Raw genomic sequence first — 13,762 nt, 5'->3', positions numbered from 1 at the left:
TTTTCCCGGTTCCAAACAATTCCAGGTTTTTTCCCGGTTCTCCCGGTTTTTCCGGTTGGGTGGCCACCCTGACGTTTGCACTGAAAAAATTGACAAAAATTGCTGATTTTTCATTGGTTTACCTTCACACGCACTGACGAAACTGTAGCATCAATCTTGCAGCATCAATCATAGTAACCCATAAGTCAGCAGAAAAAAATTACAACTCTATTAGTCGAACTTTGACCGTGATGGCGTAAACTACTCCGTTCAGACACTTCTACGCGTTCAAAGAACGGAACCGCGTCGAAAACGGACATCGTGTGGCACTTTGTGGACGCCGGATATGCCCGTTCCCCGAGCATAAAAAAAAACCGGTTCCGGACGACTGACGACTCTTAGCGACAAGAAACTCAAAAGGATGTTAAAAAGGAAGGCCGAGTGGCTTCTTCGCTGCGTGCGCTTGCACAATGTTTTAATTTGCCGATTTCATGCTCTAAATTAATAGCGTCCTCTTTTTGATTTCAGTGTTATACTTAAAGTTTCTATGTGTGTCATTGCGCTTCTTTTGAAATGAATAATGTAGTACTTAATCCATCTATGGAAGAAATGTAGAATTATTATTTTTTGTTGAACAGTGAGAAAGACAGCCAGTACCTTCGAGAAAGTTGTATCAGATGCTCTTTCTAGCAACTTTGTCGAAAATATCAAATTTATATCTCTTATATTTAAAGAGATATAAATAGTTCTATGGAAAATTTACTCTAATCTTAATTTTCAACATAACTTTTTTCCAAGGCCAATATCAAATCAACGCAATATACTAAGCCTGTGATGCATATGATGTAAACAGTCAGCATTCCTAGTTTACGGGTAGTAAGTGAACCTACGCACAGTTATTTCTGAATGGCCTTTAACCAATTGTCTAATTTTCGCCAGGTAGCAAACTGGCATACACGTGGAGCAAACTTTGTTCAGATTCCTCAGGATATACTTGAACGCTTTTAATTTAGAGCACGAAATCAACAAAATAAAACACTGGTTTGGCCGAAAAGTTGATGCCTCCGGCTAACAGTGAAAAAGTACCTGACGAACATGGATATACATGTCAGGAAGCGGCAGTCACGTCCACTGGTCTCAGAGCTGCAGCGAATGACGCAGCGGCAACGGCTGAATAAGAAGATCAAGTCGATTTTCCCGGCGAAATGCGACCGTGGATGGAAACGACTGGCAAGGCACTTCGTATTTTACTTCCCCCACGAAGGAAGTGAGTTCCGAGGTGAAGCTATCCAAAAAGGTGCTACTGTGGCTGACAATCAGCGAGAAGGGGATGCTAAAGCCGCCCTTTTTTCGATCCGGACTTGCCGTAAACGAAGTACCTGCAGAAGGTTGCGTCGTTTAACCAGAAATACCATCAGGGCAAAGACGCGGTGTTCTGGCTGGACCTGGCGTCGGCAGACTTCTCAAAGCGATCATTGCAGGAGTTCGAGCGCCTGAATATCCATGTGGTACCCAAGCCGGCTAACCCGCCCAAATCGTGAGCTCTTCTCTCGTGAGTTGAGTGAACTGTTGGGTTATCCAAATCCACGGGACTGCAGTACTCTTGATTTCACTATAAATAAAAATAATCTACGCAGTTCTTGAACTATCCATACTTAATGAATCAATTAATAATAGCGTGAATACCTCAATGCTGTCTTTAATTATTTATAATTACCTATTTAAAGTTATGAAATAAGCAACGGTACTAAGAAGCTCAAATCTATAAAAAAAACTCTTTTAATATAAAGGGCAATAGAAATTATTTGGTTTAGACGCATTTTTATGCAGAAAAAACGGGTTGCTATTCACTGAGGTTCGAGATTGTTATATTCGCTAGGTAACCATTTTGTTATGCTTTGAATTTTTGCGAAAAATTAAGTCGAAAAAAATGAATCAATCCCTTTTGAAGTAATTGGTGAAATGTTGTTCACCTTTATTACATTTAATAACACTACACCTTTACGCAAAAGTATTGTATTTTTTAATATTGGATGACAGTTGAGTTGCGAAGAGGGTTTTCTGTACTCTGCACTTCACATTATTGGCACTACCTCTATTGAGAGTGAGGGACATACATATCTTATATACGTTTTAGTGTGTGAGATTCTACCCTTCGTTTCAAGCCTACCGCTCTACTCTACCGAGCCTCCTTCTGTCCTGCCAATATCGCCAAACCACAATGCATTGGGGAGAGTTCACAACTGTTACTTTGGTCAACATTATTATAAAAGGGACTTATTATGTCAAGAGGAAGGAATCATTACTTCTGTCAATATCGCACAACAAATACAATTTCCTGAAAAGGACCAATATTGTTCCAATCAGTTCTATCATAAGATAAACTTATTTTGTCAAGAGGAAAGAGTCACATTGAAACCTCTTGTTCCTACCAATATAGCGTCACAACTACAATTTCCTAAAACAATTGTTATACGTTCCGCGTTTTGTATAAAACGATAAAGGATTCTCAGAACAAAATAAAACTTATCCTTCTACAAAAATTTTGAAGAGAATAAGATAAAAACCAACAAAAAAAATTTAAAGTGTTGTTGCGTAGCAAGTTTTTTTTTGTTTTCATGCACGTGTACATGTTCTGTTTACATACAAACCCATAACTTATTTTTAATGTCGTTCGAGTCACATTCGAATTACCTATCCCCATGCTCGTTTGAAGCAATTCAAACGCTCGAATGCCTTTGCTTAGTCGAATTTGGATATAACAATCATCACTCGAAATTGGGAATCAATATTTCCGTATAAATGTTAAAATTTGTAAACAAGAACAAGCAAAAATAGCTTAAAAATTAGGTTGTTTTCAATCATCACAAAGTCTTATCCGTTAAAGTTTTGTTATCGACAGCAATTGCTGTCCCAAATCCTACCTTCTCTATCGATTTGGTCCAGTATCATATCAATCACAATGAACGTTCCAGTACGACCGATTCCGGCCGAACAGTGGACGCAGATGGGACCCTGCAAAACGATTAAACAAATATGAGTAAGCGCATCTAGCGACGGCAGATAGCTACGCACCGGAGCCAATCCTTCCAGCTGCAGCTGCTCCTGTCGGGCGTTAACGTCCTGCAGAAAGTTCAACACACAGCCCGGATCGGACGGAACGCCATGGTCCGGCCACACCTGGAAGTGGTACTGGAAGATTTTCCGCTCATCCTGCCCCCGCCACGACAGTAGAAACTCGCGCAGCGTGTAATCCGCGGTGCTGGTTTCGCTCAGGCAGCTTACTTTGGCCGAACCCCATTCCCGCGACTGTCCTGGATCGGGCCAGTACTTTTCGCACTTCTTCTTGCCCCGCTCAATTTCTTTGGTAGTCATCACTATCACGCGTGTGTTCTCCTGCCAGATCATATTCCAGAAGTCCTGTATCGTGTTCGCCAGACAGCCCTGGGTCGCGATGTACGTTTTGAAGAGATCCTTCTCGTCCCGGTTGCCACCCACCAGAAGGCTACCCTTGGACTGAGTATGCTGCAGCTGCAGACGCGACGTGATGGACTCATTCCGTTTATGTTTTGGCTGTAAAGAAGAAATGCACTGTTTGAGAACACGAAGACGAGCAATGTTTTAACGAGAAAAGACCCACCTCATTCGCCTTCATGGAACACTGGGAGCAGGTTTTGTTCAGCAGCTGGCAGCTCTGGCAGTTCCTGGTAGGCTGATTGATGCTGGCGTAGGTCGTCGCATTGCTGCCGCTGTTATTACTGGTCGAATTGTTGTTCTGGTGCCCCTGCTGGGACAGATTCTCCGACGAGGAGTTCATGTCGTTCTGCTCCGCCTCCGTCGGCTGCCGAATGTAGTTGGCATTGATGTATTCCGCACCCGGGACGGTACTGTCCACATCTTTCAGCTTCACCCGGGTGTGGTCAACTAGAGAACAAAAAACATACGATTAAGATTCAGTTAAGTGGATTAAATTATATGAATAGAATCTTTCGTCGTGAATTTAAACAAAGAACTCTCACAACAATGAAACAAATTGACAGACATGTGCGCCTAATTCTTCACGTTTATCGGCAATTTTCAGCAGAGCACACCGACAGGCGATCATTAATTTTCACTCAAGTTTATTTTATTTTATTAAACCAACGTGACACGACAACGGTGGCCGGTCAGGCGAAGTGGGCGCCTTCATTATGCCAGGCATGTACTCGAAACCCCTCTTGCTTCAACTCCACTGGCGCAGTGGAAATAACGATCCAGGCGTGCAGCGAAACTGATTCGCGAGAATCATGCCGCGCCAATCGTCATCATCCATCCCAATAATGTAGCCGCCAGTCAATGTGAAGTCTCGAGAACGTTTGTGATGTAGGAAAATGACTGGACATAAATCTTGACGTTTCGAGCTGTCGACGGCGGGGGCTGCTTGTTAGGTGTGACAACCAGAGGAGGACGACAAGGAAAGTGACCAGACACGAACGATGAATAAAAACAAACAATAATAAAATATAAATAAAAATTATTGCACAGGTTGGATTTTAATGAAGACTTCCGCAAAAAAAATCCTAACAGAATGCGGTTGTGGATTGCAAAGCATGAGCATTCATACTCTGGGCGAAGTGGAAGTTGAGCTTGATTGGGCGGGTGTTAAGAGCAAAGATTAAATCAAACGACGGCAGCAGTGTTGCGAGTGAAGTTGGCACAGCGATCGCAGGGTTCATGGCTAGTGGAGACATTGATTGGAAAAATGCAAATGAATTCCCACTTTTGTTCGCGTGTTCGGTTCAACGTCATTTGAAGAAATGACTTATCAGTTAGAAGGGTTGTTCTACTTAGCATTCTATAGCAAGATAATATGCAGAATGGATCGCAGCACATATCAGAATTATTGAAAATAAATTAATTTAGTTCATGATGTTGCATGCAGGTATTGAACTAAGAATTAATCAGCGTGAAATAGTACTATTCAGTAGACACGATACCTATGAGAAAATTTAACCTAAAATATAGTCGCAGAATAATTGCTCGCCGGGTTCGTCGTTTCTTAATGTTTAAGGAATGCGGGTAAAAAAAAATTATACATTATTTTAATACCTTTTCAACATAAAATCTGCTTATTTCCAAATAGGGAAGAAATAGTTTGCCAACATCAACCCTATCTATATTTCCCTATGAAAAAAAAAACAACCATTGAATCGATTTTTCGCCCTCGAAAGCAAATACTGTTGACATTTTACTGCTGCTCGGGGCCCTTGCCAAGTCTGATTCGATGTAAACGTTGTAAACAAAGTCCACTCCACGGAGCACTCGTTGGACCGTGTAAATAAGGTAAATATTCCACTACCCACTGCCAGCGGCAGCTGGGTAAGCAAAATGTTTAGCCAGTTTGTATCCCATCATCTGGTTGTACCGTGATGCAACCAAATGCAAACAACATGGAAAAACGGGCAAATAAAGGGAAAAGTAAATATGTAAGATAAAAGCAAAAAAATGAAGCGACCAATTTGTAACAGCCTTAGCTTCAGCACTGGGAGATGCACCTCCCCTGGGGAGGTGTCAAGGCCGATGTCGGTTCCACCGAACTGCTGTTCCGCAGTCACGTGGAACGAGCACCGCCGCTTGATGGTCATCAGGCGGTAGGGTGTCACTCGAAGGGCAGCCACGAGTTGAGATGGAAATGGCACTGAAATTGCTCTCGTTTCGTTCTGCTTTTGTGTATCTATTTATTTTCAACTACGTTGTTGGGGCAGTGCCACAAGGGGGATAGAACTAGTGATTTACGAAAGAATAATCGCTGACAGTAGGTCATTTCGAGCGCTGGAGCGGGAAGTTACATCAACGACGCCGACGGATGTTTATTGTATAACAACCGCGCATATCTCGAAATCGAAAAATTAGTGCCGCGTTGTGCGTGGTCATGTTTTAGGAATATGATTGATCCGAAGCTCAGGGAAGACATTCTTTGTTCGAATGCCTTACATAAACCCGTGCTGCAATGGAGACGCAGGCTGGCAGTCGTTTGACTAACAACAAATTGCCGAGCGCTGGCGTCTCCACATTCAGTTGCATTGCTATGCGAACCCGATCGAAGCAGATACGGGGGTTATTGAATGAACACCGTTAGCCGGTTTAGCGATCTCCCACGCGGGAAAGCGCCATTGTTCGCAATCAATCAATTTCATAGCGATAAAATTATTGGCCGTTTGACCTTCGTTTGAATATATTTCAACCATGTTGTTAAAAGCGAAATTTTATGACACTCAAAACAAATAAGTTGGATTTCAGTTTTGCTCAAATTCAAGGTGACGTTTATGTGAAAGTTGCAGACTATAGAGAGAGAAAAAATGTTAGACGATACTCACATGGTACAATGTTCTTATATCTATTCTTGATCCGGTTCTCGTTCCGTTGGCCCTCGCGGCGGGAGAACGTATGCCGGCACTCCTGCTGCTGTAGAGATTCAAATTCCTCCCAAAAGCCACCCTTGCCGTAGCAGTGGCTGCCGTTCTCCCGCTGCAGCTGCTCGACCCGGGTGTCTATCCCGGCCGCCGTGATCCGGGTTGCGTTGAACGGTTGCCGCAAGTGGACCACCGTACCGCAGGTTTCCACCATCGGGTTGCGCTTGTAGTGTTCGATCAAATCGCACAGGGTCGAGAATTGCTGGCCTCCACCGACGTCGTATTTGTTTTCCTGATAATAAAAATAGAAAAGAGCATAAATTAGAGGCCGATGAACGATCCACTTTTTGATATTCCAAACTAGACGTGCATCCGATGTCATCCAAAGGAAGTGACTAACAATGACCTAGCGATCACATGAGATTGCTGATCGTCATCGGTGCGACGGATGACTAACGAACCCAGAGGACAACAACTTCGCCGACTGCAGGGCAAGGCGTGAGCAACGTTTTATTTTGAAACAAACGCGACGCGACCGTATCTTCCACGAAATAAACAATCGGCCGATGATTAAGACACCCCATACTCTGTTGACAAAATAAGCCATGACGGTTGATGGTTGTACGACCTAAGAGGCAAGAAGGGAGGAAACACAACGCAGTTTCCGTTTGCCTTTTGTAGACAAAAACGAAGTGGAAGTGGTTTTAGCGCTTGTGTTAAGGTGACGCACTTCACACGGCAAGTGACGCACATTGGGCTAGGCGGAAGAAACCCAACGGACAAAATTGGGAACCATGAACGCCGAATAGGTAACCTCTTTTGGATTAACGGTTAGAGTATGTGTTGAATAGAATAACAATTGATTAAGATTGACCATGACAAAACCGAAATTTTCCATGGCAAACAAATTCAGTTGTTATTTTGAACGAAATCAATAAGTCAACCATTATAACTGGAATTAATGACACATCAAACCCATTTTCGATTGTAGTCTCTATTTTAAATACTTTAAATTCATCAATGAAGTGGATAGTTATTCACTGAGAGAATTTTTCCAATTGACGATTATTGACACGGTAAATGGAGCCGGTAACCCTGTTGAATCCTAAACTATAGACCGAAACGTTATAGATACAGACTTGTAATAAACCCTCTGTGGAAAAGTTCATAGTTGTTTTCGAAGACCATGGAACGTACAACACAGTGTTTCGAGCTTCTTAAATCAAAGGAATCTCTACTTGCAATTCTAAACAGATCTTCCCAATTAACTTATTTTTTTTTCACTTGATATCGGAAAATTTTTATCTTGATATCAACTTTTGCTTGGGTTGCTACTGTTTGCTACTTGGAATTGTTCCTGCATTAAAGAATTTTCAAACTTGTATTTTTTTCATTGTTTCATTGTGTTATTAGAGAAATTATATAATGTAGGGAAAGCAATTTTCAATTAAAAACCACAAACACTTTAAAACCAGAAGCAAATGAAGATTGAATCAAACTAACAATTCTTATCTCCAAAACACGCACACATCTTTACGTTTTTGTCATTCCGAGCATTTTGGGTATCATTACGTTTGCAATTTTTTTTTTTTGTTAATTCGCAAATTTATTTATTATCACTGTCATTTTCAATATTTTCACTATTTTAACAATTTCAACAATTTCGAACCTTTTCTACGATTTCTACAATATGACAATTTTGATATCCTCCTTTTTTTCGAATTTTAACAGTTTCTCCTAATATAACAATTAGCACTACAGTCATACCCCGATATAAGGCAACTTTATTTTATTTTACGCGACGTTTTATCGAGTTACGTTATATCGAAGCACGAAAAAAATTATTTTTTTATTGATGCAAATTTCTTGATAGTTACTCAAAGTTGCGCGAAAACTTATTTCCGTTCACCTAGCAGTATATATTAACCAGTCTTATGTCCTTTAAGATATTTTTCGTAGACAAACATAACCAGTCACAAAATATTGAAAAAATGTCAATTTTACCCCATTTTACGGTACTTATTGGTTTCAAAATTTACTAAAAACATTTATTTGAAATATTATAAACCCCAAAAATAATTGTTGTACTTTAATTTCAAGATATTTAGAAAAGTTACGTTATATCGAGGTAAAAGTTACGTTATATCGAAATTGCAGTTATGCCGAAATTATTCTTCTATATTCATTTTTCCAATTTTACTACTTTTTTTTCCATTTTACTATTTTTTTTAATTTTACTACTTCTCCAATTTTTTTGAATTCCTACTATTGTTTCAACTATTTTGAGTATGTTTTACTAGTTCAACTTTCAATCCCTTTTTTTGACTGTTTTTAATATTTTTACTTTCATTACTTTTAGTGTTTGTACTGTATATTTGCACTGTTTAAACTTATTGTACTCTGAAACTTTATGTACTATTTTAACTGTCTTTATATTTTCACTATTTTCAATATTTCTACTATTTTACTTTTACTATTTTTGCCATTTACACTATTTTTGCTATTCTTACTATATATATATTGTTTTCCTTATTTCTACTTTTTTACTACTCCTAATATTTTTACTATTTTTATTATTATTACTTTTTCACTTTTGATTTTTTTATCCTTTTTTTTCTATTTTCACTATCCTAACTTTTTGACTACTATAAAAGGTATTTTTAATATCTGAAGTATTTTCATTATTTTTCCCATTTCTACTATTTTCACTGCTTGTACTAATTTTGTTTTTCTAATATTTTGAAAATTTGTACTTTCTAAACTGGTTTTACAAATTAATCTTACTATCATACATTTATTAAAGACACTTTACAACTAGCATTCTCGTCTAACTACTGTTTAACTATCTTTACAGCTTGTTCACTTATTCTTACTCATTTACTGTTTTTTACAATTTTCGCTATTCTATACAACTTTTACTATTTTTAGCAGTTTTTCAATTTATTCCTGAATTATTTTTACCCTTCAGATAGTTTTTACAATTTCTAAAGTTTTTGCAATTTTTACAATGTTTTCATTCTTTACGTTTTTTATCCAAATTTAACATTTTTACTATTTACTATTTGCACTAATTTTACTGTCCTTAATGTGTCTGACATTTTACTAGTTCAAATAATGCTACTATTTTAGCAATATTTACTATTTTTGCTAATTTAACTATTTGTACTATTTTCAATATTTTTCACTAATTTTACAATTGTTCTTATGTTTTTACTTTTTAAAAGAAATAAAAAATCAATAGAAAATAGAAATTACTATTTTTATTACTTTTACTAATTACTTTTTACTTTTTTAATTATTTTTACTATTTTTTTCTTAATTTTTTTTTTTATTTTCTTTACTTTTTTTACTTTGTTTACTTTTTTTCTATTTTTTTTGCTTTTTAACTATTTTTAATATTTTTAATGTTCCTAGTATTCTTGATATTATTGCTATTTTTTAGTTTTACTATTTTAACTTTTTTTACTCTTTTTCCTATTTTTACTACTATTGTTTTTACTGTTTTCACAGCTTTTACTATTTTTAATAATTTAACTATTTTTCTACAATTTCTACTATTTTAATTATTTTTACTATATTAACTATATTCACTACATATTTTTAATATTTTTACTATTTTTTCTATATTTATACTATTTTTACTATTTTATTATTTTTATCATTTTTACTATTTTACTATTTTTACTAGTTCTTACTGTTTTTACTATTTTTACCATTTTTACTTTTTTTTATTTACTATTTACTATTTGCTTTTTACTATATTACTATTTTCACTTTTTTACTATTTTTATTATTTACAATTTTTTTACTATATTACTACTTTTACTATACGGGGCCATTCCTAAACCACGTGGTCATAAAGAGAGGGATGGGAAGGGGGTTGTCAAAAGATCACGGAAGACCACGCACGGGGGGGGGGTTAACGAAATGACCACGTGGTGTTTGTTTCTTGACTTTTAATTTATTGTTGCCACCAAGTCAAGAATAAAGCATTTGCGTTTTAGAAATATAAAATGTACTGAATGTACTCAATAATAAAAATGTAAAAAAATTAAGCGAATTTTTGGCACTTGACAAATGAAAAGACCACGTGGTTAAAGTCGCAAAGGGGTTGTTGATCAAAAGATCACGAAAGACCACGGGGGGGTACGGGGGTATAAAAAGTGATCAAAATATGCCCACGTGGTTTAGGAACGGCCCCTATATATTGTTTTTATTTTTTCATTGTCTTTACTTTTTTTTACTTTATTTGCTTTTTTTTCTACTTTTTTCGTTTTTTTCACTATTTTCAATATTTACTATTTTCTTTACTTATTCAATTGCTTTACTATTTTCACTATTTTTACTATTTTTACTCTTTTTATCATTTTTACTATTTTCACTATTTCCACTATTTTACACTCAACAGTCGGCTGTGACGTCAGTGTATAAATAAACAAAAGGTCAAATTCCGAATCGGAATGTAGCACCAAGGCTTTGCTTTGCTTTTTTACTATTTTTATTATTTTTTCTATTGTTACTATTTTTACTATTTTTACAATTTTTACAATTTTTACAATTTTTAAAATTTTTACAATTTTTACTATTTTTACTATTTTTACTATTTTTACTATTTTTACTATTTTTACTATTTTTACTATTTTTACTATTTTTACTATTTTTACTATTTTTACTATTCATACTATTTTTACTATTTTTACTATTTTTACTATTTTTATTATTTTTACTACTTTTACTATTTTTACCATTTTTACTATTTTTACTATTTTTACTATTTTTACTATTTTTACTATTTTTACTATTTTTACTATTTTTACTATTTTTACTATTTTTACTATTTTTACTATTTTTACTATTTTTACTATTTTTACTATTTTTACTATTTTTACTATTTTTACTATTTTTACTATTTTTACTATTTTTACTATTATTACTATTTTTACTGTTTTCACTGTTTTTACTATTTTTACTATTTTCACTATTTTTACTATTTTTACTATTTTTTAACTATTTGCATTTTCCTACTATTTGTACTATTTTCACTGTTTTCACTATTTTTACTATTTCTATTATTATTATTTTCATTTTCACTATATTTAGGACTTTCATCTTTTCTACACTTTCTACTGTTTTTAATATTTCTACTAATTTTATTATTTTTGCTCTTTGATACTTTTCTACTGTTTCTACTTTTTTCACTATTCTAAGCATTACTTCATTATTTTTGCAAATTTTTCATTTTCACTAATTTTACTATTTTTATTTTTCTTTTAATATTGACAATTTGAACATTTTCACTGGTTCCAATATTGTTTAAACTACAGTTCATCTATCTTTACCGTTTTTTTTCATAGTTTTTACTACTTCTTCTATTTTTACCGATTTTCTAATTGAATTATTTTTTTACTATTTTTACTAGCTCTGCTTTTTATATTACACTAAAGTCGCTTTGAAGCGTAAAAGAAAACCGCGTAAATTCCGGAATCCACGTAAATTCCGGAATCCGCGTAAAAAACCCGCGTGATCTCCGGAATCCGAGTAAACAAATTCCGGAATCCGCGTAAAAAATAGACAAACCGCGTAAAAAAACCGCGTCAAATCCGGAATCCGCGTAGAAAAACGTATAAATTCCGGAATCCACGTAAAAAGCGACCTTAGTGTATTGTGCATTTTTTATAATTTTTTTTTTTTTTTTGCATATTTTAGAATTTATACCACTCAACCACTTTTAAAAATTTTCCAATTTTTGGTTATTTACTTTTTTATAATATTTTTATTCATCGTCCCGTTTAGACGAGGGATTTTTTTTTTCATTCTAATTCATATTTCGTATCCTCGAAAAAATCACATACATTGCCTACTTTACAACTTAAAAATATGTAAGTTTATATGTGAAGAAAAAAAAGTAAACCATAGGACAAAAAATGTAATCAGTTCATTAATTTTTTTTTATTATTTTGATTTTTTTTTTGCCCTATTTGACATTTGTAATAATTTTGGAATTTTTCACATCAAATTTTATTTTTGATATTTTTTGTGAACAGTCTATTGTAAAAAATTTTCGGGAAATGACCATTAGGATGACAATGACTATGTGGATAAAAATCATCATTGACATTCAAGCACCGACCGTGTACATTTTGCTTATTGACCCAAAAAATCAGTTCAATCGGACATGGTTTAGGGGTGCCTCAAGCCCTCAAAATTGTGATTTTTTTACCCTCGAAATCCACCATTTTTTCCCTTAAAAATCAAGAATTTTCATGTTTTTCGTTTTGCATTGCGAAAACTGATTGGTTCATTTTAAGGTACATCAGGTATAAGATGTTGAATAGGTAAATAAATAAGAGAATATTTTTACTGCATCATTATAAATTTTATTTAAATTGTTTTTTGGTACCATCCTAGTGAAAAAGAGAGGAATCTCTCTAAAAAAATCAAGTTTAAGATATCCAATAAACATCAGAATAAATTACATGTGGTTTGAAGCGAGTTGTGAATCATTTCAAAAGTCAATTCTGAAGTATTCCATATTAGACTCTCGGTTAACCAAAATGGATGAGTCCCAGAAACATTTTTTTTCGGGATAACACCAGATCTCGACGTTTTATGAATTTTTATGTCATTTGGTATCAAAAATAAATTTTCGATTTTCCTTATTTCATGTAGGGGATTTTCGTGGGTAAAAAGTCACAATTTGAGCGCTTTGAAGCATCCCTAAATCATATCCCATTGAGCTGGAATTTTGCACAGATCATATTTTTGGGCCAATAAACAAAATGTAGGTATATAGTCGTTTTTTAAGTTTGACAGAACTTTTTTCGCTTCCACCCTAATGACCATAACACTCATAAACACAATGTTTTTCCTAGAGTTTGAACTAGGAAAAATGAACGATTATGGCTTTTTAACCAATTCTGTGAATTTTGGTGCCCCTAGCAGACATGATTTTTTCAGAGACTTAAATGAGTTTTTCCGTAAGCGAACGTAATAGCGACGAACCCGGCAAGCACTTACTGTGCGATATTTTGAGGCACTTCTGCACACACTAGAGGCTCTGAAATTCACAGGAATGGTTAAAAAGCTATAGTTTTTTAGGGCAACTATTTGAAGCCTTAGGGCAACTTTTTTTTCATTTTTGTCAACCTATGCAATTTACGAAAAATGGATCTTCTGAGGAAAATCGACGATTTCTCTCTTTCCTGTTGTACGTCGAGAATTAAACATAATTTATAAAAATTCAGTCATTCACCTGTGGTATGCCTTGAGAAAGCATGAAGAGCAAAACCTCGAATTTTGATTAGCAAACCAGAAAGCTATAAAATCCTAATAGAAAATTTATTACGGCGATGAATCTCTCAGGTGATTGAAGCTCCTAACTCATCACTTTT

General features: G+C 35.2%; 1 protein-coding gene across 10 annotated transcripts in view; it reads right to left on the bottom strand.

The window, feature by feature from the left end:
- Window positions 1-13,762, bottom strand: part of LOC129732989 (tyrosine-protein phosphatase corkscrew) — a 131,018-nt gene that overhangs the window by 15,276 nt on the left and 101,980 nt on the right. For all 10 annotated transcript variants that reach the window (XM_055694502.1, XM_055694503.1, XM_055694499.1 and 7 more), the window contains 4 exons: window positions 6,336-6,663; window positions 3,620-3,903; window positions 3,055-3,552; window positions 2,904-2,994 (listed from right to left, as the gene is read on the bottom strand). In XM_055694502.1, coding sequence (XP_055550477.1) covers window positions 2,904-2,994; window positions 3,055-3,552; window positions 3,620-3,903; window positions 6,336-6,663 — 1,201 coding nt within the window. The remainder of the gene's footprint in view (window positions 1-2,903; window positions 2,995-3,054; window positions 3,553-3,619; window positions 3,904-6,335; window positions 6,664-13,762) is intronic.

Source organism: Wyeomyia smithii, chromosome 3, assembly GCF_029784165.1.
Source record: "Wyeomyia smithii strain HCP4-BCI-WySm-NY-G18 chromosome 3, ASM2978416v1, whole genome shotgun sequence".
NCBI lineage: Eukaryota > Metazoa > Arthropoda > Insecta > Diptera > Culicidae > Wyeomyia > Wyeomyia smithii.
Note: the sequence above shows the minus strand (reverse complement) of the source record. Positions and strands in the feature narration are given on the sequence as shown.